The sequence below is a fragment of the Crocodylus porosus genome, unplaced genomic scaffold (genome assembly GCF_001723895.1).
Source record: "Crocodylus porosus isolate Cpor-Errol unplaced genomic scaffold, CroPor_comp1, whole genome shotgun sequence".
NCBI lineage: Eukaryota > Metazoa > Chordata > Crocodylia > Crocodylidae > Crocodylus > Crocodylus porosus.
In genome coordinates, this window is record NW_017728915.1 from 38,469,936 (window position 1) to 38,497,561 (window position 27,626).

Below are 27,626 nucleotides of genomic sequence, written 5' to 3' on the forward strand. Positions count from 1 at the left end.
GAAAAACCCAGCAGGCTAAGGTGGGCATCTAGATGGGCATCTTCTGGAGCTGGCGGGAGCTACATCCCACAGCAGGTGCAGGGAAAGCCACATCTGGCCTGACTCCACCGGGACGCTTGCACAGAGCACGCGAAGGCAGCAGGGAGCAAGCAGCTCAGATCCTCGGCGTGATCCTGCAGTATGGATGACCCCGCAAGGATGCTGCTTCTTCTCTCACCTGTCTCTGAACTCCTCGGGGCGGGGAGTACTGAGGTCCTGATGCCAACCGCCCTGCAGTTTTGGGGTATCTGTGTCGTGAGCACGCCTGTCCTCTGCCCTCAGCCAAGGTTGGACCTGGCCAGCCTTGGACCATTTTGTTTAAGTTAAGGACGGTTTGCTGGACCTGAGCCTGGATTTGGACTCTGCCTGCCTACAAAGCTCGAGGACGTTGAGGTCCAGGCTTCAAGGGCCGAGCTATCCCGAGCCAGGCCATGCTTCCTGAGCTTCCAGTTTCTAAGCCACCCTTCCCAGAGGTTGCAGGTCAGGCAGGGTCAGAACGGGACTACAACGCAGCTTCTGCAAACCTCCTGCGAAGCTGCAGTTCGAGCTCCAGGCTCAGCTTTGCTCTGCCTCTGGAGACACGTGCCCACACCCGAGCGCCCTTCAAAAGCACCACTGGGCTTGTAAGCCTCCCTGGCAAGACACACTGCCCTGTGTTAAGTCCTTTATCGCTTATTTTCTCCTTCCCAGACAATTCCCACAGCACAACGTCGCTCATCAGCTCCCCGACAGCATGGCTGGAGAACATCTCTCTGGCTTGCTCAATTCAGCCCATCTCGGGGAGCTCCCGCCTGCCCAGCTGATGGCCCGTGGGGGAGCCGTGCTATTGCTCGTCTCCAGCTACTTTGGGCCTGTTTCTCCTCCATTGCATTGGCCAACCGGTTGCCTTTAAAATGCATGCCCCACGAGAAGCCCTTTGCCTTCGGGGCACGGAGGGAGGGGAAAGGCAAGATCAAAGCTCTCCTTCGGAAATGCTCTGCCTGCGCGCGTTGATCCCAGATGGGGTTTTCTCTGCCTAGGCGGGATGTCAAGGCCAGGCCAGCCCAGGCTGTGCTTTGTGTATCCAGCCAGGAAATGGACTCGTGTCCGGAAGGGATTAAGCGACATTTCTGGGGGCGACCATGTGGCCAATAAACTTGCAGGGAGCACAACTGCGGGTTAATTCTTTGCAAGGATAAAAATGGAGCTAGAGGCTTATCCGGAAGATAATAATGAAATAGCCAGGCGTTTGCTGTGGGAGCTGAGTCATTCCAAAACCCTTCGCAGTTCAAATGCACTGTGATTTCTTTCTCCGCCATTGCCAGGCAGCTGGTTCTGGGGTGGTACGTGACAGCAAAACTACCTGCCCTTTCAGACAGGAGAGGAAGAATTTAGTGCTGAATTGAAACGACCAAGGTGGTTGTAGACTCGTGAGGCGAGGCTGAGGGACCTGGGCTTATTTAGTCTGCAGAAGAGGAGACGGAGGGGACACTGCATAGCAGCCTTCGGCTCCCCAGAGGATGGTTGCAAAGAGGATGGAGCGGGGCTGTTCTCGGCGGGGGCAGACGACAGGACGAGGAGCAATGGGCTCCAGTTGCAGCAAGGGAGGTTTAAGTTGCATATCAGGAAAAACTGTCTCATGAGGAAGGCGGTGAAGCACTGGAGCAGGCTGCCCAGAGAAGTGGTGCAGTCTCCGTCCTTGGAGGTGTTGAAGACCCGGGTTGACAAAGCCTTGGCTGGGACGACGGAGCTGGGGCTGGTCCTGCTTGGAGCCGGGGGTTGCACTAGATGCGACCTCCTGAGGTCCTTCCAACCCTCCTCGTCTGTGCTTCTGTGTTAGCAGCGGGACGGATGGCAGGGAGAGCAGTGAAACAGGCCTTGCAGTGACAGCGAGTCCGTCTGTCCGAGGGTGAAAACATCTGCCGCGTCGTGCGTCGAAGGATGGATCAGATGGCCCCGTGCGAGGCCTTTTCTAACCTGGGGCTGGAGTCTGCGTCGTTCAGGGGCTCTGGAGCAGCGTCAGGGGTTGGGGGCTGCTTTCCTTTCACGATGGAGAGGGGGTTTGGTTGTGAGCCTGGCCCAGGCTTGGGTTGTTGGAGTTCGTCACCATATGGTCTGAGGACTGAGCGCCTGTCCTGCCCTGCAGGAGACCCGAATGACGTGGCCAGTCCTGAAGTCTCTCTCCCCCTGCTTACCCTGCCGGTCTGTCCGTCCGCCCAGCCGCGCGTCATCTCGCCGTCGGTCTAGCTAAGTCACGGAGCACCAAGCAATTCACAGAAAGCAAAGAGGACAGTTGTGCACACCCGGCTCCCAGCCCATCGGAGGAATTAGAGGGACTCGCTCCTGAGTGGAGTGGGGGGCACGTGCCATGTGGGGTTTGCTTGAAGCAGGAGAAGTGACCTGGCAGGGCGGATGAGCGGAGATCAGATGGCGCCCGGGGCGGCGACGGGCACCCACGCAGAGGAGCGGCACGGGAGCCACATCCTGCCCTCCTCGTCTGAGCCCGCCGGGGAAACTGAGGCTGCGGAAGGAGCTGGAAGGGGGCTGGGTGGTTTGCTTAAACTCGCCTTGCTGACAACTGGGAAGGCTGCAGTAGGGTTTTGGACCCCTTTACATGCACCCCAGACACCAGAGCGCTGAGGCCCCCATGGCACTACCCCCAAAATGGCTGGATCTGCCTATGGAAAAGACTGCACCTTCTCGGTGACTCTTCTCAGCACCTGCAGGAGCGGGGTCCCCCGTGAGAGGGACGTGGCTCGGTCCTCTGTGCTCCCCTCCAACGTGACTCCCCTCTTCCCCACTGGGTCACGCCTGAGGCCTGGCCTCGGTGCCGCCACCTGCAGCCCCAGGCACCCCCTCCCTCTGCACGTGCCGCGCTGGGGAAGGGGCTGTGCCGTGGCTGAACATCACTGCCCAGCGCCAGCCCCCAAGCTGGAGCGGGGCTTGCCAAGCCGAGCGCAAGGCCTGCGAGCTTCTGCAGCCGGCGGCTCTGCCCCGCCACGTGGAGCACGCGCTGGGAAAGGGCTCCGCTGAGTCACCGGGAAGCGCTGGCCACGCTCGTCTGCACGCGAGGCCGGGGGGCCCTCGCCCTTCGCACGTCCGGCAGCGCCGTGTACCTTCCCGCGACGGCCCAGCGTGCTCCGCACGTCAGCGCCTGGCCCGGGCTGCGGAGCCTGCGATCCCCGGGGCCGGCTGCCAAGCCAAGCGCGGATTCTTGACATAGTTTTCACTTTCTTTCCAGCCAAGGCGTTCATATTTCACGGGAGGCAAAGCCGAGACCCGGCAGCAGCTGAGCGGAGGGAGGTTTGCAAGGGACGGCCGGCGGCGGGGCCACGGCGCTCGCCCAGGCGTCCCGCTCTGCATCCGTGTCCTTGCTCGGGGGCGCGGACGTCGCCGTCTGGTCCCTCGCCTGCCATTGACCCCGGTCGGCCGCCCGCTGCCTCGCTGGCCAGGGCCTTTCGCACTAGGCTGCGGCCGATCAGTAGGAGACAGAAACCTTAAACAGGCCCGGCTTTGAGAAGGGGCAGTTCACAAGAGGAAGTGATTTTTCACAGCCCCAGCCAAAGGCTGTTTAACCTGCCTGGGTATCGTTTCGAAGTGCAGGCAGCCGGTGAAACGGCCTTCTGTGCGCTCGCGGCAGGCAGCCCCCGAGTGTGCTCCCCCTCGCCCCCCGCCTCGCGGAGCCGCTTCAGGCTGCAGGAGCGAGGGGGCAGAGGGGGCTTTTCCCACCGCTTGCAATGCTCTGGCGCGGTCCCCGCTCCCACCCCGTCTCTGCCCCGAGTGCAGAGACGGACGCTCTTTGGGGTCCTGTTTCTCCTCCCCGGTGACCTGGAGGGAGCAGGAAAGCACCCCCAGACCTGCTCCTTCCCCCAGACCCCGACCCCACTGCATCAGGCCTGCACTGGGCGGCCCATCGGCACGAGCGCGGCTCCCCATGGGCCGGGCGAAGCAAAGTCCGGCCAGCCCTGACGAGCAGACGGCGATGAAGTGACTTACCCGGGCTCACCGGCGGCGAAGCCGAGATTTGAACCCAAGCGCGGCGCCTCCCACGGCGCTGCCTGAGCCCCGCGGCCATTCATCAGGGTGTCGACGCAGGAAGGGAGGAATTTTTTCCTGTGCGGAAAGGATTGCGGAATCAGCCGGGGACGTCTTGATGGGGAGGTTGGGGGTGAGACTGCAAGAGAAAAGCCACAGCGTGTTCCTCTTTCGGCAGGACCGTGCTTCTCCCCGGCAGCTCCTCTTCTTTGCGCTGCTGTCCTGGTGCCTCCTGCTCCTTTCGCTGAGCAGAGGGAGGTCTTCCTGGCACCTTCCGTTTAGCCTCCGCTCTCAGGAAGCCGCGTTTGCAAAGGTAGACCCCGAAGGTCAGGCCAGCGCTGTTATCGGCCAGCTTTTGTAATTGGGGGCAGCTGTTAGGCAAGGTTAGGGGCCCAAAATGCACCTGATGGCCTCATCCTGAGGGTCCCGGTCCTCACTGCATGGCTGAACATGCAGCCTGCAGGAAGCACCGTGCTTTCCTCAGCCTTGGTCCTACCCCGTGGTCCAGCGTCTGGAGACAAGGACCCAGGCATGTGTACGGCGCCCGCTCAGATTTAGCAGGCCCAGGTCGCTAGTACATGTGAGCAGCGGGGAGGTGAAGGCTGTCTGAGCTGCTACAGCGTAGGGTTGGAAGAAGGGGTCACTTGGTTGTGTCTGTGTCCAGCCAGTTGTGGCAGATTTCTCCTTGCACAATCACCCGCTGCTCCTTCAAGCAACTCCAGGCTACAGGTCTCCCTAAAGTGGGCTCTCGGCTCAGAGAGAGGACCTGCCTCTAACATAGAGGATGGAGGCCAGGAGCTGCCTGCCCCAGGAGGCACCGGAGCATCTTGCACGGCGTCCGTCCCAGGGGGGAGAGGGATTGTGGAGGATGCTCAGGAACCGGGAGACTCGGGCTGTGAGCAGAGCGTGACTGCCTAGCCAGCCAGATGATCCAGAGGTGCTTTCCTATGACTATTGCAACAGAAAGCCCAGCGTGGGCTGTGTATCGGTGCCACTGGAGTCCAATCTGGCTTCGTTTTGGACAGCATCTTTCAGCCAAGCTGCATCCCAAGATCTCTATGCAAGAAAAGACAATAGCATTGCTGTAGTAGCAAAGGTAGCAAGGTCCGGGAAAAGGATATATCTGCAAAAGAGCAGGGGCCTGGACCAGCACAAGTAGCAGACAGAGGCCATGCACCAGCATAGGGCTGTAGATCAACCGCTTTAGGGAAACTTGAGTGGAAAATCAGGGGTAACGTGATACTGGTGTGAGTGCTGTTTGCCTGCTCCATGCAGAGTTACTGGCTCCTCTGCCCACTGGTGAAGATGAGGCACTGTAAAAGCACCGACCGCAGCAGCTAGCCTGGGAGAGCGGGTTGTGTGTCCGCGCCAGACACCTGTACACCTTGCAGCCGTGCACGCAGTTATGCCAGCGTGCACCTGTTGTGCGTCCAGGCCTGGAGTCTGAGGCAGAGGATTGCAAGCTGGGTGATTGCAAAGAGCAGGGGCTTCCCACCAACCCCCCCTCACCTCCTCTGCTTGGAGCTGAAACACAGAAATGATGCCCGAGCGATACCACAGCTAAGAAATGAAATGTGCTGTAAAGAGGAAGTGGAAAAGAGCTGGGTTTCAGCTGCAAAAGAGCAAGTAAATGGGGCAGATGGTGCAAACCTCTGTGTTGCCACTGAATACTGCATTTCCAGTCATGCTAGGAGGGGTGGCTCCTGGTTTGTTTCCTGCAGCAAGGAGTGTGCACACCCGCTTAGAGATGATTCCTTGCAAAGAAAAAGCTGGGGCTGCTGCCATTGCATTAAACACAGCCAGCAGTTGCAGGGCTAAGTAAAGGGTGAGTTGCCTACGCTGGCTGTCATCATGCACAGTGGCATGTGTAGGTCCCATCAGGAAACTTGAGTGGAAAATCACGGGTAACACGATACTGGTGTGAGTGCTTTGTGCCTGCTCCATGCAGAGTTAAGCAGAACGTCACCCTTAGAGGCACCGGCATCTGGCAACTAGATTGGCTTTGACACCAAAACGACCGAGGGCTGGATGGGGCCTGCGCGAGCATCCATGTGGCAGCGATGCAGCAGCAAGCTGCGGAGCCCGGAGTAGGTTGGAGCCGGCATCCCAAAAACAAGAGCAGCTTAACTGGATGAGGCAGAGACAGCAAGGAGCGTTGGCTGTTGTGCACGCAGGGAGCGAGGTGGGCAGCAATTCGGCAACCAGTTTGGGGTCAGAGAGAGGGGCTGAGCTGGAAATGAAACCCAGATCTCTAGGCTAGAGCCAGCCCCCCTTGCTGCTGCGAATGGGGCCGGCTCTCCGTCCCTGGTCCTGTGCAGTCACCGTGTTTCCAGAAGCGCTGGGGATCTCCATGCTTCATACCTGCGTGCATTTTTCTCGTGCGGACGATGGAGCAAGCCGGGGTTTCCCCCTTCCTGTAATGGGGACAAGTCCACGTGCCACCGGCTTTGCTGTTGTAGCAGCAGCACCTTCGACTCGGGAAGCTCGGGGGTCATTGATGCTGGCACGCAGCAATAACGCGACAGCTAACTCGGGCCCCGGCGACGCAAACGTTGGGAGACGCAGCCTTCCCTTCAAAAATGCCTCCTTTATGTGGCTGAATGAGCACGACTGTGATAATGGAACTAGCTCTGGCCGGGGTTATTTTATCTTGGCAAGGAGCCTTTGCAAATTTAAACAGCAGTAAACAGGCTTTACAGTTGTGGCTGGAGTCAGTATAAGTGGCGCATTGTTGTGAAAGTCAAACCCGGCAGGCCGAGGGACGGCGTGTTAACTTTGGCGTGCTCGCCGGGGGCAGGAGCGATGCAGCTCCGGCCGTATCAGTCTGGGATTCATTTCGCTTAGTGGAGTGTGAAACCACAGAGGAATATGAGACTGTCAGCTGCTATTGGCAGCAGCTGGATTGATAGGCAGGTAGATAAACAGATGGATCAAAGAGCCAGGCCGTTGATAGCGGGGGGGGACCGCCTCGCCGAATCCTCCCCCGGCCTCACAGCCCATCCATTCTCCGCTCGCTGACAACCGAGGCACTGTGTCGTGAATGCCACGGCCGGGCAAGGCTGATCTTTAAAGCCGGCCGAGCGCCGCTCGTGCTTTCCGACGCTGGCGGCATCTTCTGCCGCGGGAGCTGACGGCGCCTGGGACGTGCCCTGTATCACAGCTACGGGTGTCAGTGTGGGGCGGACAGGATTTGGGTCTACAACAGCGTCGTCCCACCTGCAAGCCCCCTGGCCTGGGCCGTGCCCGTGCCCTGCGCCCTTCCTCCAGGCGGTCTCGGCCTTCTGGGGGCATTGCCCTCCGTCTGCTCTCCAAGGGGACAAGCTGGGAAAGATGTTTTAGGGCATCTCCACGGTCTGGCAGTGGCGGCAGGGGCAAGCTGAGCTGGGATTCTCCGTGTGGGTTTTTATCCCCACCCAGATTTGGGAGGCAGCAGTGCTGCCGCAGCATGCCCCTCGTCACGTGGGGGAGGTACTTCAAGCCCTGGTTTCTGAGCCCAGCCAGGTCTTTGCTGCAGCATCCTGGGCATCCGAACCCCAAGACCTGCACGTAGGATGCCTGCCAATGGGTGTGGGTGAGAGGTCTGGGATGGAGGATGCTCGCCGCTTGTAGTGCCCCCCCCTTCTTTGGGTTGCAGGCCCTGAAAAGGACCGTTTTAAAAGGCTAGGCCAACCCCCCTCCCTTGCTTCCGATAGGATTTAAAAAAGGAAACAACACCTGGAAATCATTTGCTTCTACAAAACCTACGCTAGGAGCCAAAATGAGTAGCTGGTTGCCTTTTAAAAAGGTTTGATTGTCAGGGGCTGGATGTGCCGGTCAGCAATTTCGTGATTTGTTTGTAAGGATCTCGCTGCATGAAGACACGACTTGAGCCACCGGGACAGGACAACTTTGAAAGGGCAATAGCCCTGGATGGCAGCAAGGAAAAAGGCAGTTGTGGGGGAAAGACTGCCAGCCAAACCCTGCTTTTATCTCCCAGCGATAGCAGCTGGTCCGCTTGCGACGCAGAAGCAAACTGATGTGCTGTGTTTTCACTGCCCCCCAGCACAAAAGGGCCTGTAAAAGCTGAGAGAAGCCCAGAGGAAGGCAGAAGAGACGTTTTTACCCATCTCCACCCCAATCAGAAGCCGCTCCTACAGCCCAGCGTGCTGATGCACGGTGGCAAAGGCTGCCGTCAAAGCAATGCCCTCTCCTGGGCAGAGGCTTTAATGACACGCAGGAGGAAAAGGGGCCGATGGCCACCCCGTGGCGTGGCCCGTTGGCTGGTGGGCTGGCCAGCTGCGGGGCCGGCTGCCTCTCCCCACCGGGGCGGTGCCGCCCAGGCCACGTCCCGGTTTGCAAACCAGGTGGATCCATCCTGCGCAGGGCGACGCCGGGAGAGCGGCGGGCCGTGCAGGCGTACGCGGCTGATCCGCAGCGGAGCCTCCTTAAACCGGGAGGTGGGAGGGGGTGCGACCCTCGGCCGAAACCTGGTAAACAGCAAAGGAATTGAATGCGATGCCTCCCGAAGCTGGGAGATCGGGGCCTCGTGCCTCGGCAAAGACAGGAGGCATCACGTCCTGGCTCGAAACACCCTGTTGCTTCAAGGCCTTTCCTCCCTAGGCTCAGCGGTACCCTCCCAGGCATCTGCGGTGACCCCCAGACACGTTTCCTGGTTGTGGGCCTGGTTATCATCCGCCACCTTCCTCGCCTATCTCTGACCACATCTCCGAGCGATGCGCTCTCTGGCTCCGGCGGTGGCGACTGTGGTTTTCGAGGGCTGGGGAGGGGGTGGCAATGCTACCGAGCTAGCTGGCTCTGGCGAGTCTGGGACGTCTCTTGGAAGATTTGGGGTCACAGCTCCCAAGGTCCCATCCGCGTGGGCATGCTGTTTTAAATCCAGCGAGTTTAAAACACAGGGATGTAGGACTGGGAGGCGCAACCTGGTCCGTCCCATCCAGGCTTCCCTATTCTATTGTATTAAAAAATCGTAAAATTTGCCTCCTCCGACCTTCTCACGTGCCAGCGCCGCAAGAAAAACCATGAGAGGGCGCAAAGCAGGGAGACGTGGACACTGCAGTGCTGATGGCAGAGAAGTCATCAGATTTGAAGTTGTCAGGACTCACGGCACAGGTGATATCTTTCATCAGATTTTTGCAAAAAGAAAATTCTTTAGTCGCAAGCTTCTGGGCTTTAGATTTAAAGTCCTTACTAGGTTTACATGCACTCAAGCTCCTCGCGCCAGCCGGTCTTCACGGAGACCTGGATCTTGCGACGGTAAAACCAGCTTGGAAAGGCGAGTGTGGGCACGACCAGTGATGTGTGCATTGGGCAGCACTGCCCGGCAGTCGCGTCGGTGCCTCGCTTTGCCCGCACCAGGGATCGTGGCGTGGCAGGCCTGCCGGGTTCCTAAAAGTCCATTTGCCTGGAGCTATAATTAGCAGAGCCCCGGAGAGGCAGGTCGCAGTGACACAGCTCGCTTCACTGCATACGGCTGCTGCGATCGGAGCGGCGATAAGCTGTATTCCTCCCCTCCTCGCCTTGTTGCTGCAGGTGCCTGCTTTTAGCTCTGCTGTGCGGGGCAAGGTCAAAGCGGGCCAGCGCTTGGGTGGGGGGCACGCAGGGGGTGGTGGGGGTAGTGGGATCCTGGGGTGGATCTGGGGTTGGCGGGGGCATACTAAATGGTGCTTCTGATCATTAGAAATCCCTCAATCCCTTTTCACGAGAGTGGGGCTGGTCAAGGGGCGGCCGGATGTTGCAGTCGTTGCTTCCCGGGGTTCAGTGTTGCTGTGCTCTGTTAAGCAGCTGGCGTGTTCCCCCCAGAGCTGGCTGCATTTCTGCAGCAGGTGTGAAATGCCTTCTGCAGGGAAGCATGGGTTTTACAAAGGCTTTAGGAAAAACGTCCCTGAGACATAAGCTGTCCTCCCAGCACTGCTAAAGGCAAGAAGGAGCTCGCTATAGCCGTGGCTAGAAAGCTCTGCTATTCAAGAGCTCCCTGTGGGGGATTTTTAAATGCTCCCCTCCGTTGTGTTTTCATGCCCTGATCCAGCTAGACCAGATGTGGGGGAAACTGCTCTGTTGGGCAGCATCGGCTGTGGGTTCAGGGTGCGTTTTCATTGCACGAGGGAAGAGGAAGGGGATGGAGGGAGAGATTCACTGGCCTGGGATGGAGGAGACCCAGTTTCTAATCCTTTCTCCACCTGATTTGCTGGCAAAAGCAAGGAACTGTCCTTGCTTTCCCCCTCTGCATGCACCCTGGGCCCAAACCCGTCCTGCCGAACCCTGTGGGGAAACCACCGCGGCTCCTGAAATGCTCCCAGCAGCCAGAGTGTTTTTCTGAAATGCAATCTGGATGCAGATGCTCCAGCGAGTCCTCGCGGGTGCATTTGCGCAGGGAGCTGAGGTCACGCGGCTGGTGCTGCCTACCCAGAAGTAAAAACCCCAAACCTCCCGCCGCCAAGGGCCCGAGGGCAGGAGCCGGGAGAGCGAAGTGAGGACCGGTGCGGTGCCGGAGAGGAGCAGGGGGGCCGGCGGAAACTCCTTTCCAGGGCACCTTTCGCAGCCAGGCAGAGCCCGTCCCTGACAGTCATTCCCAGTAATCCGTAGGTGGAGCTCTTCTGTCGTCTTTTCCTGCTTAGCCTGCTAATCAGGGCCCAGAAATAGCTGCTGAGCGGAGAAAATTGCCGCCCTCAGCAAGTTTTGCAGAAGGTAAAATGCTCAGAGCCGCCTTTGAAGAGCCAGAAGTTTGAGGGGCTTCTGCAAAGAGGGGGGAGCTGCTCTTTCCCCCAGCCCCCTACCCCCAGGAGACCCAAGCCCCTTTCTCCCCATCACGAGCTGTCCAGGGGTGACGCGTGCCATGAGGCCAGTGGCCGCTGCGTCACCCTCTACCCTGGTTCAGTGCCGACGAATCCAGGCAGCGATGCTTTGCACGGAGCCAGCCCCTTTCCCCCCACGTCCTTGGGCTCCGTGGCATTAGGCAAGCCCTCGTTTCCGCCCTCCCCGGTCTCACCGCGCTCTCTCTTTGTTGTAGGTCCCATCCTGAACGATGAGGCTCCCCCCAGCCGGTGTCCCCACGCCCAGCCTGTCCAGCAGCCGGGATGGATGTGGGAGCAGGGTGCCACTGCCCTTTTAATCCGGCCTCCTCCTAACTGCCGGCGAACAAGGGACCATGCCCGCGAAGGCAGCATCTAACCCCATGGAGCGAAGGGAAGCCAGCGCTTTCTAGCCCTGCCCCTCGGTATCATGACAGGGGAGACCCAGCATGCGTACGCCATCCCCGACACCGAGTCCGGCTCCAAAGACAAAGACTTTGTCTTCGAGCGCTACGGCGAGAAGGAGGCGCGGGAGTACGACGGCGGCTTGCCGGACAGCTCGGAGCTGGGTTTGCACAGCGGGGCCGAGAGCGCGCCCCCCTTCCCCAGCGCCAAGGACAAGGAGCCCCACAGCCAGCGGGAAGCCGTGATCCGGCCGCAGCAGGCGGGCAAGATCGACTTCAAGTCCCTCCACAACAGGCCCGCGTTCGCCGGCGATGGCGCCTGGGGCGGCGTCAAGGGCAGCCCGCAGTCTCCCCCGGGGAAAAGCCGAGCGCGGGAGAAGGGCCGGCGGGCTGGGAAGGGGGAGCGCGGCCACCACCAGCTCTACCGGCTCAGCATCGCCAACGCCCGGCCCAACCCCACCATCGGCATCGCCTACCCGCAGCAGAAGGTCATCCCGCCCAAGAAGCTCGAAGTCCCCCGAGGGCCCATCTCGGGAAGCTACCGCTTCCACGTGCCCAGCATCCCGGAGAGGGAGGCCGAGCTGCAGCAGGAGGACCTGGGCTTCGGCCGATGCTTCCCTGAGGCCTCCTCCAGCCTCACTTCCACCAGTTATACCTCACAGGCGACAACCACCGCACGCCAGAACCACGCCGCCAAGGGACAGTCGCCCGTGGGGGTCCCCCACAAAAGCCCCGGCGCCGGCGGGCAGTTACACTATTTAGACTTCCAGGCCAACGGGGTGAATTCGTGGCCATCCCCCGAAAAGATCTTCCCAGGCGCTACCTACGGCCTGTCTGCCCCGAAAGCCGGCGCTTTTCCCGAGAGCGGCAAGTCCGGCGCGCGCAGCCCGGGGTCCTTGCCTTTCCCCTATCCGTGCCAGCCGGTGCAGGACGCGGTGAAGGAGTCCTACCACAACGATGCGAGCAGCCAAGATTATATGGATGTTTCCCTGGCAGTAAACCAGGTGACTCATGGTGCTTTCAGCTTCCATTCCTCTTCCAGAGACTGGCAAGACGAGGCTCTGAGCAACGGCTCCTACGACACCGTGGTCCCGGAGGGCAGGGCGTACAGCCTGCCTTCTCAGCCTGCTCAGTTCCTGCCGTCGCAGGCGCCGGGGGTCCATCACCAGTCCCCTCTGCCTTGCTACAAGGGGAGGAATGAGCACTCCACTGACCTTAATGGTGCTATCTCTTCTTCTGGTGCTATCGACCAAAACCCAAGCACTTTCCAAGAAAGCCAAGCTGTTTTTCCGTCTAGTTTACACACTCCTACTATGCCAAAGCCGGTCAGTAAGAGGCAATGCACGTTGAAAGACGGTGTCCCCGGTCCGAGGATACTGGCCCCGGGTAGCTCTCTTAGAAGGAACATGCCACAAAACTCTGTCTCCCAAGTGCACTTTCAGAACAAAGTTTATTGCAGCTCCGCGGCCGGCGGCGTAAGCGCGGCGTCGGTGCCTTTCGAGAAAAGCATCCCCACTACTGCTCAGCCCCACCCCAGGCTGCTGCAGGCCTGGGACGGAGCCAGCAAGGCCTTCCCTCCCCTGGACCCCAGTTCAGCACCTTATTCGAACCCCGTTGGAAACCAGTTCTCATTCGAGTGCCAGTCTGGCCCGGAGCAAAGGCAGCACGTGCAAAAAAGCTCCCGGATGCCTTGGCAGCAAATCCACCTCACCTCCGCCATGCCCAGCCAGAACCGCATCGAGCTCTCGAGGCAGATCACCAGCCAGAAGTTCCCGTTCCCGCTGGGCACCTCGGAGTGGCCGGGGGGGGGCAAAATCCAGAAAGGCCCCCCCTTGACCGGCGTCCCGGGGTACCACAGCAAAAAGCTGCTGCCCGGAGATGGCCTGAGGAGCGACGCCGGCCAGCAGCCGACAAACGCCTTCTCCTTCGAAGGCAGGAAGGAGGCCGGGTCCCCCGGGGGCGACGCGAGGAGCAAGGCGCTCTTCTACAGCCTGAAGCAAGCGGCGCCCGCCAGGAACCCCCCCGCCCTCGCCTTGGCGCTGCCGGCCCCCACCCTGGTGGGGGCCTCCCCGCGCGAGTCCCCGCTCCCGTCGCCCGTGCCCAACCCCGCGGGCGGCAGCACGTGCTCGTCCCTCTCGCCCATGTCCGCCAGCCCCGGCAACCCCAGCTTCGAAGACAGCCAGCTGCCCCCCGCGCTGGCTCCGTCTCCCTTCTACCCCCACCCGTGCCACCCGAAGGACGTGCCCGCCCTCCACTACCAGCCCCCTGAGGCCGCCAAGTCCTTCCACTTCCCCGCGGACGCCTCCAAGGACGAGCCCCTGCTCAAGTGCCTGCCCGAGGCCCCGTACCACAAAGCGGGCCTGGACGGCTTGGAGGGGGAGCCCCCGCCCCCGCCGTACTTGTCCCATCACCTGCTGGCCAACTCGCTGAGCAGCGCCAGCCTGGACCAGCTGGACGTGCTGCTGACCTGCAAGCAGTGCGACCAAAACTACAGCAACCTCTCCTCCTTCCTGGAGCACCGGCAGTTCTGCGGCTCCCACGCCGTCTTCCAGGCGGAGACGAAGGACGGCGCCCGGGGCGCCGAGGGCAGGAAACCGCTCCTCCCGGACCCCGCGAAGCACCCGCAGCCGGGGCTGGGGCTGGGGCTGCCGCTGGCCCCCGACTCCCACTCGCCCCTGCTGACTTTGAGCAAGAACGTCGACTTCCTGTTGGACGGGGAGGCGAAGGACGACCCGCTGAAAGCCAACCTCTTCCACGGCCTCGCCGTCGCCGCCCCGCCGCTGACCGCTTCCGACTTGGAGATCGACGACGCCAAGCTGGACAGCCTGATCACGGAAGCGCTGAACGGCCTGGGGTACCAGTCCGACAATCCGGAGATCGACAGTAGCTTCATGGACGTCTTCGTGGACGAGGAGCTCACGTCGGCGAAGGCTGCCGGCAGCGGGGCGCCCTACAAGCCGAAGGACACCCCGGAGAGCAAGCAGAAACACCCGGGCGCCGAGGAGAAGCCGAAAACCGCCTTTTACTACGAAGAGGATCGCCCCAGCGAAGAGGCGACCAAGAGCCGGACGTCGGGGAGGCAGCACGTTCATAAGGGGAGGCCGGCGGGGAGGTTTGCCAGCCGTGGGGCCCAGAAGCTGGAGAAGCTCGACACGAAGGAGCTGGATCGGAGCCGGGGTGCCGACCGGGTCCCGGTGGGTAAAGCGGAGCCCAACAAGAGCGCCAAGCTGAGGGCAGGGAGGAAGGGCAGCACCGAGTCTGCCGCCCCCGCGGCTGTCCCCAAACCCGGCGCGGAGAAGAAACCGTGCAGAAACGCCACCCGGGACCCCCGCGCGAGGAGCGACGCGCGGCCTAGCGCCCCCAGCCCGGCCGCCGCCAGCAAGAGCGCGAAGCCGCCGCGCTTCTCCATGAAGGATGGGAAAAAGCGGAAGCTCAGGAGCGGGACTTGGAGCAAGGAGCTCATCCACAAGATCGTGCAGCAGAAGAACAAGCTGCACAAGCTGCACGTCAAGAGCAACGCGAACATGCAGTTCTCCCTGGTCACCGAGCGGCTGCTGCCGGCCCCCCACGATGGGCAGTTCGGGGAGTACGACTACATTTCGGACTCGGAGGACGACGGCGCGGACTACGCCGCGCTGCCGGGCAGGAGGAAGCCGGGCTCGGGTTTTAACGGGAGACCCAAGCGCAGCTTTAGCCAGAGGCGCTCGGGCAAGGAGAAGGAGCCGGCCTGGCTGCATAGCCAGAAGAGAGGGAGCCAGGAGCAGAGGCGGGCCCCAGGCAGCGAGGCCGGCAAGAAGGACGAGGGCACGGCCAGGGCGCGCCGCTCCTCCACGGGCAGCCGCCGCAGCACGAGCCTGTCGAGCGAGACCAGCGCCAGCCCCCCCGGCACGGAGCAGGCGGATTCGGACGCCGAGAAGGGCGGCGAGCACGCGGCGCCGCTCCCTCCCAGCCCCTCCGACGCCACGGCCCCCAAGAAGAGCCACAAAAGCAAGGGCGGCTTTTCCAGAGGGACCAGAAGGTTCGGCTCCGCCAAGTGTCCGCCGACGGGCTCAACCGTGTCTCCCGCGGAGGGCCAAGAGCAGCGGGCTCGCGGCGAGGATGCTTCGAGCACGAGCCCCCTCCCGCGGTACAGGAGGGAGGCCAGCCACGCCGAGGAGACGGCACGACCCGTGCCGGAGGCGCCGGACTTGGCGGCGGCCAGCCAGAGGGGCCCGTTCGCGCCGTATAACGAGGACGCCCTCCGGTATCACTCGGAAGAACTGATCGCTGCACCCCACCTCGGCCACGAGGCCAGTCCCGGCCACGCGAGCTACTCCGAAACAGGCATCAAGTACCTAAAGGAGCACGGACTTTGCGGCGACCGCAAAGATTACGGCTGTTACAGCAGGGACGGCGCCGGGATGATGCTGGCCGTCAAAGAACCGGCGACCTACGTGAACGCCGAGGAAGCCTTTTACGACCCTAAAGACCTGTCCGATCCCTACGACGCCAACCTCTTCTCGAAGCCACCGCCGCTGGGCTCTTCGCACATGGATGAGATGTACTTATGCCAGGCTGACATGAATGCCGGCTCGTTCAAACAGAAGGAGGCCGGTCTGTCTGCGTACGCCGCGGAAAGTCAGCGGGCCAAAGTCTCCTCCCCTCTGAGCTTTGATTCCTCTTCGATTTTCGAAGAACTTCCCGTCGCCGAATTCGACGCCCCGTTGTACAGCAGCGTGTCCGCGAGCAAGGACAGTTATGTGATGTTTGCCTGCGCCGGCAACCCGCCCGGCAAAGCGATGCCGTTTGAGCAGCAGTACCCTCCGTTTCTGCAAGAGAAGGAGTGGGCTCTGATGGAGGACGTGCCCCCAATTTTGGCAGAAGACATCCCTCCGTTTCACGGTCTTTCGGTGGAGAAGCCGTTAGCTAAGAAATTTCCTCACGAGGGGACCGTAGCCAGCGGTCAAATGTCTTTGCCTCTGCCGGAGCGCGTCACCGATTACAACGTCCCGTTCATGAACAACGCGTCCGAGGACGAGCTGGAGATCAAGCGACTGGTCACAGAACTGGAAAACCAGCTGCAAACCAACAAGCTGCATAAAGAGGCACCTGCCGTGCATCAGAAAGTGGAGCAACGCATCGGGACGCAGCTGAGAGACGCCTCGGGCCAGTTTTCCCCTCTGCCCGTGGATCAGGAGATGAGCAACGAAAAGCGACTGTTCTTGGCAGATGGTCTTGGGAGCGCGGGCCTCCTTGCCCCGAAAGTCTGCGTCAGCGAGAGTCTAGGGACCGTGAAACCTGCTGCTCCGGACAGAGATGGCAGCTACGGGAGCCATCGGGATGCTTGGCCTTGCCCGGTTGAGTTTGGCTCTCTGGACTCGAGCATGTGCGCGCCAGCTCCCGACGACCCCATCCCCGTGGACCATTTCTGCCCCAAAAAGGCCTGCGACCAGTTCCAGGAAGCTGAAACTCCCAAGGAAACGGACTCCAGAGAGACGGCGAGCGCGGTCCCCGACTCCTGCGTGCCCACGAAAACAGAGGCTCCAATTTACACAGAGCGGGCGATGAAAAGCCCTGCGATTAGTGATCCCTCGTGCCCTAGCACACTGAAGGCAGCCGATCTGAGTGAGCAAGATATGTTGCCACCCCTGCCGAGCTCGCGTGGCCCTGAGGGCTTTCCTCTCCCAGGGAAAATGGAGGAAAGCTTTGATGACCCTCCCGAGCTGGGACCGTTCGGCAGCCACGCTGCAAACCTGAAATCGGAATTTGGGCTCCAAGAAGAGCGGGTCCTGGCCTTTTCCTCCCATCCCAAAAATGTCCCGGACTCCCAAGAAAGCCCTTTGAGTAAGTCAGCATCGCCCGAAGGGCTGAAAAGCGCCGTGCACTTCGGCGGAGATGAGAGCGGGTCGGCGCTGTTGGAAGAGGCTGGAGAAAGCAAGGAGCCAGCACCCTACCCCTCCCCAGGGCCGTGCGACAAGGGTAGCGACCGCAAGGCGCTGTTGTTCGACATCCTGAGTTTGCCCAAAGAAGCTGAGCATGGCACGGAGAAGGCTGGCGCCCAAGAGACAGCAGCCAACCCCTTACAGCAGCTCCAGCTGTTCGTGGCCCGGACAGTCAAGAACAACGAAGAGGAGTTGATGATGCCGTGCTTCCCGATGCTGCTCTCTGCCAGCCACCAACCCCCCGGCACCAGCCTCCAAGCTGAGCAGAAGGAGGAGAGCGTCAGCGGCGCAGAGAGCGAGGATGCGACATATTGTCACGCGCGTGTGGACGGGACGGTCCCCCTGGGAGAAGCAATAGGCCTAGCTGCCGGCTCAGAAGAAAACGGGCATTTTTCCGGGGCGGGTGAACAGCTGGACCCGTTCCCCGAAGCAGCCTCCTACGCTCTAAAGCAATCCGCGTTCATGAACGAAGAGCTGCACAATACTGTAACGGAGCTGCAGCACTTAGCAAATGAATGTTCAGAGCCGGGCGACATTAATACCCACCCAGATGGTGTTTCCCAAGAGCATAATAACCTCTCCCCACTCGGCTACTCAGCGCGAACCCCATTGCCAGGGCAGGGACAGAAATCGGATCAGATTGTGAAGGAGCAGGAGCAAGATAAAAACAAAGCAACCTTGGCATTTAAAAAACACAGGCAATCCTATTTAAGCCACAGATCATTTGAGAAAGAAACAGTAGGCAAGGCATTGCCAGAGACGCTAAACGTTGGTGACGCCGACTGCGGTCCTTGGTGCGACGGGGCCGGTCCGGAGGTGCAGCTGTCACGCGCTGCAAAGCACAGCGGGAGAGGGTCCACCAGCAAGGGGGCACAGGAGCCACAGCCCCTTAGCCATGTCCCTCTGGCTCCTGCCAGCCCATTAAACCCTGCAGAAGATCTTCAGCGGGAAGATCGTTTCCTGCACGAAACGAATGTCTATTTGGTAAATGCTCAGATGCCGAAAGAAGGGGGTTGCACAAAAATGCAGGCCCTCGAAGCCTGTCACTATAAGGAGGACTCGCTGGGCGGTTTGCCTTTGCGGCCCAGCTTTTCTCACCAGAAGTATTTGCAGAGCACCGGTACTGAAAATCTGGGCTTCTCCAGCTTTGGCGCGCGGCTTCCAGAAGGGGATCAGTACGGCGCCTCGCTGCTGACTGCAGAGACTCAGTCGAGTTTATTTCTGGTGGAGCGGTGCCCCTCGGACTCCGAGAACAACCCCATTTGCCATCCAGCCCAGAGTCCCGGGGTGCAAAGCAAATGGAAAGGCGCGCTCTTGTTTCCACCCACCCCGCAGCATTGTAATACTGCTGCCCCCGCACCACGGGAGCCCATGGGAAGCATCCAGCGCTGTCTTGCTGAAGACCTAAATAACTTTCAGCAGCCTGAGAAAGAAGAGTTGGCAAGACCTCCTGCCCCGCTATGCCCCGATGACCTGGCAGCCGCCGCGTTGGACTTGGAGAGCCACCAGAAATTGCAGCTGAAGGACTGCGCTCTTTCCTGCTTTGACCAAAAAGACGTGGGTCAAGAACCGCAGGAAGGCCCCGGTGCTGCGTTCCTGGGCCCCCATTACAACGAGGGAAAAGCGGGTGCAACGATGAAGTCTCAGCCAGCACCTCTGCGGGGTAGCCAGGCGGCACCAGAAACCAGCAGTTACTCAGCAGAGCCCATGAATCTCTTGCCAATGAGAAAACAAGATGCTGAATCCAACTTAAGTCAAAAACAGGAGCTTGAAAAAGGCTGTCACGAGGGCCACAACCAGCGAAGCAAGCCAGAGACCTCATCCGCTGGCTTTGTGGTTCAGCAGGTGCCGACTGCTGCGAGCCCTGGGCTAAACACGACAGATCCTGGGCCTCTCGATGGAGGCGTCCAACACTTTTCAGAGACGAGAGCGGGCGATCATTGCAAGAGCCTGGATGGGAAAGAAGGGACTGCAGAAGGAGATGGGTCCGGAAGTGGTGGCGGAGCTGGCAGCTGCGTTCGAAATAGCACGGACCGAGAAGATGACGGCGATGTGTTGGGCGCTCTCCCGAGCGCCTCCAGAAAGGAGCGTGCGAAAGAAAAGAAACAAAACGGGCTCCAAGTCACCTGCGACATTTGCTCTGCCTCTTTCCGGTCCAAACCTGGCCTGACCAGGCACAAAGCAGTAAAGCATCGAATGAAAAATGACAGCATAACGCTGCCAAGCAAAGTTTCCCGGCCCCGTTTAATTCCTCTGGACAAGGCATCGAGGCTCTCCAGGAAAGGCCCCAGGAAGGGCGCAAAGGGTGCCGACAGAGAGCGAGCGGGTAACTCGCAGGTCCCTGCCATCGCTGCTGCTGCACTTGTGCCCAGGAAAGCGTACGCCGGTCCGGAGAAGGAGCCCAACGCGCAAATCCAAGAAGTCGTTAGCAGAGTGCTCAGTGACCTGAGTGTGGTCTCGCTGGGGATGTCCCAGGAGCTCCGGTGCACGGATATGCCGAGTAAAGACCCCAAGCCAAAATATCAGTGCACGGTGGTGGTAGAGGACTTGGGCATGGAGAAGCCCGACCCTAAGAAGCATCCCGGGAAGAGGGAGAAAGGCCGGAGGAGCCAAAGTAAAGATCCCGAAGGGTTCAGCAGCAATTCAGAGAGGAAACTCAGCAGAAAGGTGAGACGGAGGAAAGCCAAGATGTTTCCCAACAAGAGCGAAGCTGGCGGACTGTGTGCTTCGGAGGAGGACACAAGGGATATCCCGTCCCAAGATACTTTGGGAACCAGTCGGTCAGGGAAGCTGGAGGACGTGGCTGAGGTAGGCGACTGCGTCTCAGCAGAGGCACTGGACAGGCCTCGCTCGCCACAGCCCTCTCCCGCGGCAGAGCCCGCTCCTCGTGCAGCCGGGCCCTCGGAGGAGGTTGTTGAGGAGGCATCCTGTTCACAAGAGACAGCCTCCCGGGACACGGGCGAGCTGAGGAAGGCTCCAAATGGAGGTGAAGAGGCGCGGGCGGAAGAGAAATGGTCAACCCGGTTGGTGAAGCAAGTGGAGAAGGGGTTGAGTCAGGTTTGCAAAGAGCAGCATGAGGATGGGGATGGCACAGTGGTGAAAGGGCCTGAGGCCACGGAGAGCTCCTTGGGAGAGGGCAGCCATGGGAAGTGGAGCAGTGCCTTGAAGCATCCCTCTGGCCCAGCCACGCCGGACCGGCCCGCAGAAACTCGGGACGCCGCACCAGCCCCGAAGGATCCCGCTCCGGGAGGGCAGGAATGTGCTTCGGACGGCAGCCCTCGTTCCTCCGAGCCCCGGGCCTGGGGACAAGGAGAGGCGCAGCCGAGCAAAGAGCGCAGCACCGGTAGCGTGGCCGAGCCGGACCTGCAGAGCTTGTTCGACGACGACACCACGTTCTCCCAGCTCTTCCCCAGGGACGACCAGTTCACCCGGAGGAAGTGCACGCGTGTGTACGGGAAGCGGACGAAGAAACCCAAGCCCATTAGCGAGGCAAACATCAAGCCGATAGGCACCGAGGACCTCTTTAGCATCCGGCTGGCTTCTGACCTCAGCGAAACCAGCTCTTTCTGTGTCACCAGGGACGATCCTTGCGAATATGAAACCATTTCTATCGACGATGCCTTAATGCTCAATATGTGTCACAATAGCAAGCCCAAGGGGCACGATGCTGTCTCCAGCCCTTTGACAAATCTCACAGATTATAAGAGAGCCAGCCAAGAGAAGGAGGTGATTGACCTGGAAGAGGATAACGTGTTAACTTTCTTATGCCAAAACAACCGGATGGAAAACGTTCCAAACTTGACCATTTGGGGAAGCCTCGACAAGGAGGTGGGAAGTGTTCCCACTAACAAAATGCTGTTCAAGCCCCTGGCAGAGCCTGAAAATGAACGCTTAGCAGTGGAGGCGAGCCCTGAGCCTCCAGACCTGGAAGAAGAACCCTACGATAGCAAGGCTAACACTGACCCCAACTCACCTGAGTTTCATGCAGTCGACATTGAGATGCTGAATGCCAAATTCAAGATGAGGGACGTGTGCTTTGTCAGCTCGGGCGAAGATAATCCTGTCCATCCAGATGACAGCACGGTGAGCTTCAAGCAGAAGCCAGGCCAGCACAGCAAGCACAGCAAAAATAAGGCAGAAGATGGGAAAGCCGGGAAGAACCGAAGCGACTTAAATCTCAAGACCAAAGACAAACAGTATAAGTGCAAAGTGTGTTTTCAGTGGTTCCTCACCTTAGGAGAACTGGACTTCCACAAGCTCACCCATAACCCGTCCCCACCTCCCACCTGCTACATGTGCGTCCAGCGCAAATTCAGCTCGAGGGAGCAGCTGAGAGACCATTTAAAAGAGAAACACGCCAAGAACAAGGCGGGACTGTGGGCCTGCGGCATGTGCCTGAAGGAGATCTCCGACGTCTGGATGTACAACGAGCACCTCCGCGAGCATGCCACTCAGTTCGCTCGGAAAGGGCAGGCCCAGAAATCGGTCATGGGTCTGCCCGCCTGCTTCAGCGAGGACAACGCTGCCGTCACCCATTTCCTGAACACCATCATGTACCGCAAACCCAGCAAGTCGTCCAGGCACGTGGAGTCCAGCAGCAGCAAGCCCCCTGCTTGCAAAGAGAACAAAAGCCAAAGAGAGCAACCCCTGGAGCAAGAGGCCAAAGTAGTAAAGGACCTGGCAGAGATGAAACCACCCTCTTGCCCCTCCAGCTCTTCCAAAGCATCTTCCATCCCATCGCCGGAGCACATGCCAAAATGTGAGAGTGCTCCAAAGGCCGTGCCCATGCATCCCGACTGCAAGGACCCTTCCAGGGACTGCCATCACTGCGGGAAGCAGTTCCCCAAGCCCTTCAAGCTCCAGCGTCACTTAGTGGTGCACAGCTTGCAGAAGATCTACTTGTGCCATAAGTGCCCCATGTTCTACCAGGAAACCAAAGAGCTTCGCAACCACCTCGGCCACGAGCATGGCATCGTGGAGGAGCCGGAGATCAAGCACACCACGCTGTATGCGTGCGAGCTCTGTGCTGACGTCATGCACGTCATCAAGAAGTCCTTCATCTGCAGCATGTGCAACTACACCTTCTCCAAGAAAGAGCAGTACGACCGGCACATGGAAAAACACCTGTCAGGGAGCAGTAAGACCTTCAAGTTCCGGGGGGTCATGAGGCCTGGCCTCCCCTCCAAGGATGGGAATGAGAAAATTAAAGAGGAAAGCTCTCCAAGGGAGGATGTGCCGCCGAGCAAGAAGAGGAAGGTGGGACACCATGCCAGCTTGTTTGCACGCAGCTCGCCTGTGTACCTGGACCCCAACGGCAACCTGCAGCTAGGAGAGGACTCTTTAACACCGCCCAGCGAGCCCTTCCCTGCAGCCACCGGCAGCCCTGAAGCACCGTTGCCCCAAACCTCTGTGAAAACAGAAGACCTTGTAGGTGACTTCTCAGAGCTCCTGGCTGAAATGGAAAAATCTCCATTTGGTGCCCTCCCTCCACCTGCGTGCCTGTCCCCATCTGGGCCCCAAGCAATAGCGAGTGACCCAGAGCTCAGCCACATCGCTACGCTTTCTGTCGAGGACCTTGAGAAAGGTGCCTTTGATGGGAAACATTTCCTGGACTCCTCAGAGTTTAGCATGGACCTGACTGGCCTAGCTTGTAACCAGGCAGAAGATGAAAAGCGGTCTCCACCTCATCTCACTGAGAAGCATGGCCATGCAGACGTCCAAGAAAAAGCAACCCTGGGCAATAATGATGAAGATGTCATGCGGCTGTTGGACGACCCCAGCCCACAAGAAAGCCTTGCCAAAGAGACCCATTTCCTCAAGCTTGCTAAGAAGGTCCCAGAGCTCCCTGTGCCACGAGCAGAGGCTCCACAAGCCAAGGAGGCCAATAAACCTTTGCTGACCAACCTGAATGTGAATGACACAGCTCCCAAGGACAGTGCCCATCACTCCTTGCCTTTAAAGGACAAGACGGCATCCCCTGTCCTGAACAGGGCTGCTAAAGATTTGGCCTCTCAGAAGAAAACCGTAGGCAGTCAAGTCAATGGCGAGGCTGCCTTGAATACCACCAGTGCTGGGGGCAACCCAGAGGAGGTACTGAAACCCTGCTCTCTAAAAGACAAAGCCATGCCCGAAACGGGCGCCTTTGCCAAAGACAGCAGTGCGAACACCAACATCAAAGAAATAGGAAGCAACCAAAACAAGCCCCTAAGCAGCCAGCTCAAGGGTGAGCCGGTGAAGCACAGCCATTTGGAGGCAGGGAAGTCTTCAGACAAGCGGGCTCTGAACGGCACGGGCAAGCTTCACCCAAAGAAGCGAAAAGAGCACAAGTCTTTGAGTCACAAGGGCAGCTCGGCCTCCAGGGAGAACATCGAGGGAGACGGGAAGAAGAAGAAAGGCCGAACGCCAGGCCCGGGGAGAAGCGAGAGCGCCGGGGAGCTCAAACGAGCAGACTGGACTAGCAACGAGGCTTCGGCCCTGTCCCCTGGGAGGAGGGAAACGCACTGTAACAAACTGATTCCCAAGCCCCGCGTGGTCGGTGTTGGGCACCAGCTGAAGAAGATGGTGCTCGACACTTACAACCAGAAGAAGGTGGAGATCCGCCAGACCAACGGGGACTTGAAACGCAAGAAGGACATCCTCGGAAAGACCTTCCACCACCTCCTGGCCAAAGGCCCCGGCACGTCCCTCCACGGCGCCATAGGCCGGCACAGAACTGTCCAAGGTGCTAAACCTGCTGACTCCCACAATTACAGGACAGCCGAATCCCAGAACAATCTTCTAAGCCAACTGTTTGGACAGAAATTAACTAGCTTTAAAATTCCTTTAAGACGAGATACTTCAGAGTAATTTATGAAAGTGACTTATGGTGATCCGCAGCTGCTTTCATGGGGTTTGCAAGGGGGAAAAAAAAATTATCAAAGCATTAAATTCGTTTGTGTAGCGTGATTTTTCTGTCTAGCTTAAATGAACTTGCACTGCAGCCTCTGTGAAATAGTTTGCTTTGTGTCTACTAATCTACTTTAATTCACCTGATTTATCATGCAAATGCTACAACTTTGATGTTGCTGATGATTTCCATGAACTGAAATTGTAATCGCTTTGGGCAGACTGAATCGTCAAGAGCAATTGCTTTATTGCAGAAGTGCTGAGGTTATAAGGATACTTGCAAATCTCAGACCCTTTTGAGACTGTGTCTGTGTTATCTTTGTACAAAGTACTTGAAGAGATGAACTTCATTCCATAGACGTCTTATTCATAAGGTGCAGTACACTGTAGAAAGCAAATTTTTTTTTTTTTGTGAAGATTTTGCACAAATAATCCCATACAATTCATTTAATTGGGCGCTGGCCTAAGACACGATGCAATTAAAAATAATAATAAATTAAGAACCGAGTGCCCCATGTTTTGACAGCCACCCTTACGAATTTGTTTCTACATTGTCAAGAAAATGAGGAGTTAGGTTTCGTGCTGCGTGGGCAATTAGTGCGTATCCGACATTGCTGCCGTTATTTGACCACTGTAGATGATGCTTGTGGATGACCAGTGAGAATGCTAGGGACCTGCACCTTGACATTTGTGACAGACTCTTATTTTTGTTTTTATTTTTTTTTTAATATTTGCGCAACGACGAAACTGTGCCAACTTACCACACCAAAACGGTACTGTCCGAGGTACTTAACGGTATAACTTCTAAACTATCTTACTGTATTGAATTAGTAGCTATATAGGTATCAGCTTTATACTATGCAGTTACTGGTGCTATTTTTATTTTTGTAATGTGAATACAGACTTCCTTGATTTAAGAATAAAAGGGAACAGTTAGGAAGTAGCGGTTACCTGTAAAACAAAAGCAGGAAAATAAAACTTTTTAAAGAAAAATCCTGTATGCTGGTACTCCATAGTGTTGCAAAGGTTACGTCACATGATCGAGCAGGTATACAACTGAACTTTTGAATCAGAAAGAAATCTCAGGTGCAAAGGATGACATGGAAGATAAATACTATTGAACACTCCCAAGTCAAGGAGGTAAAGATATGCACTGATGTGATATGAACAGTCAGAGTACTTTGCGTCTGTCCTGCAATTATTATTATTTTTTTAGATTTAAAAGGGAAAAAAAAAAGAAGAAGAGGCTCTATCCTGTTAATATGTATCATTGCAATCCTTTGTATTGTATAGAACTATTGTAGGTAATTTACCTTGGTGCAATGTGTTGTGTCAAAAGTTTTTATTTTGATATTTTGTCAGAGAGCAGAGAGAGCGCAGGGATGGCCTTTTTATGATGTTGTATGTGTGCTATTAAAGTGCCTCTTTAATATTGTTAAATAAAGTATGAGATGAAAATATGGGGCCGTGCTGTAAAATCCTACCGAATTAATCTCAAATATATTCCAATATTTTCACAGAAATTCCCAGGCTGCGTGGAATTTGTCTGATGCTTTTTGTTTTTTCTTCCTCCGTTCTCCTTTCCCCTGCTGTGTACACATGCTCCCTTGCTCTCCCGGCTGGGGGGCGAGGAATCGGATGGAGAGTCAGGGGAACTTGTTCTCCATTCCTGCTTCTTGGTGTGAACACAGGCCTCTTAATCTCTGCGTGCCTCAGCTCCCTGGCTTTGGGGAAATGCTATTTGTGTTGTTCTATTCTATTCTATTCTTATTATTCTACGGGGAAAATATTTTTTCTCGTCACCTGCCCCCATGTCTTTCTTTAGGTAGCTTCTATTTTTTTTCCAGCTTAGGGACAACGGTGACCGTGTGCGGGTGCGCGCACGCGGGTGTTGTGCCTGTCGGCATACATCTCCAGGCACTGTGCAATCTTATGCGGGGGTCTACTGTCCCTATAAGATACACAATCATTTCCAAGCTGAAGTAGCTTCCATCCATCTGAGAGATGTAAAGGGCTTCCCTTACCCTTGTCTCCCAATATATCCATCCTCCCAAAAGCCTTTGGTTGTAGGGCTCTGCCGTTATCCCACCAGGCTGGCTGTCTCCTGCTTCCTACATGATCTCTGGGGGTCTTTTCCAACCCTATTTCTCTATGACTCTGTCTCCCTTAACGCATAGGAAACTGAGGCCCAGCGAGAGCTGAATGGCCTTGCCCAAGTCGAAGGGGCTGTCTGTAGTGGTTCAGAACCGGGTTTTGCAGGCTCTGGTGCCCAAACCCCTTGCTCCTTCTTGCTTTCACGATGGGCTGGGAGAGTTGAAACGACGCCGGTCTCTGATTCTGGGTTCTCAAGACGCCGCGCGCAGCAACAGGGGAGGGTTGGTGCCCGGGGGAAATTGTCTGCGGTCACGCACTGAGGTCAGTGCCCAGGCTGGTTTCTGCAGGTCTCGTGGCTCCTGTCCTCGGGCTCTCTTGGCTGGGATGCACTGTGTTTTCAGGGAGGTTAGGGAAGATCACCGCTGGGGGGAGGTTAGGGAAGATTTACCAGGTGTGGGGAGGGGCCTGACCCACCAAGACCTTCCTGCGTCGTGTCAGAGAGGCCAGCAATGAGGGGCATTATGGATTAGCTGCAAAATTTTCTCCCACCTCCCAAAAGGAATCAGCATGGCCTTGGAGCATAGCTCTAGCTGCTGAGGTTTTGCCCAAGCCTGGCTGAGAGAGGCCTGCTCTTGTCCTGAAAGGCAAAGGTCAGGTGAGTCGCTCCTCTTGAGACAGAGGATGCAAGACTTAGCCTCACCTGGGAGCTTAGGGGCCTAACCATGGGATGAAAGTGTTTTATTCTTATGGCTTTAGTGCTTCTGAGTCTTCCTGCCTCCTTCCCTTCCAGTCAATGACCCACAACCAAGGTGATTATATGATTGCATGATATGGCATCGCTACCTCCTGCACCTGATCATTGGCCATGGGATCCATGTTGCAGCAGGAGGCTCTTCTAGGGGTGAAGTGTCTTGTGCAGAGAATCAGTCAACAATTTGGCTACTTCACTGTAGACTATAATGCCCCCAGAAATGGCAGGTGCTTTAGGAGAAACCTCCCATCCGTGCATAAAAATAGGAGAGGGGTAGAGGAAGTTTCTGCCTGACCCTCAGCAGGTTTCCAGTTCATGCCCTGAAGCATGAGGATTTGGGTATGCCTCGTCCATCTCGCACAAGGCCAACCAGCCGCAAGAGCACAAATGAACGTCTGTCCGGTTGTTTTTCCTCTTCGCGCTGTGCTGCATTTGTAGTCACCCCAGGAAGTTTAAATGGAGTGAGAAATTGTAGCTCCGTGTGGGAGCTGTGTCAGGGGCAGCAAACACCTGGAGTGGAGAGAGACGGCTCGGTAATCCCAGACCAGCCCGCTGCGCAGAGACACGCCTGAGTGCATGTGTGCATACGTCAAATGAGGCGATGCGTTGGAGGTGTACGCTCCTTCCTGCGGCCGTGCTCACGTAAATGTCTTCTTTTTGTCTCATTCTGTCTGGAAGCAGGTCACCGGGGCTGGACACAGGCCAGGGGGCCCCAAAATGCTCATTATTA

The 27,626-nt window shown here is 57.9% G+C and overlaps 1 protein-coding gene across 1 annotated transcript in view; it reads left to right on the plus strand.

The window, feature by feature from the left end:
- ZNF469 (zinc finger protein 469) overlaps positions 1 to 25,574 on the plus strand; it is a 224,473-nt gene extending 198,899 nt beyond the window's left edge. Inside the window, exon 3 of the mRNA XM_019536011.1 lies at positions 11,060 to 25,574. Coding sequence (XP_019391556.1) covers positions 11,272 to 24,012 — 12,741 coding nt within the window. The 5' untranslated portion in view covers positions 11,060 to 11,271 and the 3' untranslated portion in view covers positions 24,013 to 25,574. The remainder of the gene's footprint in view (positions 1 to 11,059) is intronic.
- The last annotated feature ends 2,052 nt before the right edge of the window (positions 25,575 to 27,626 follow it).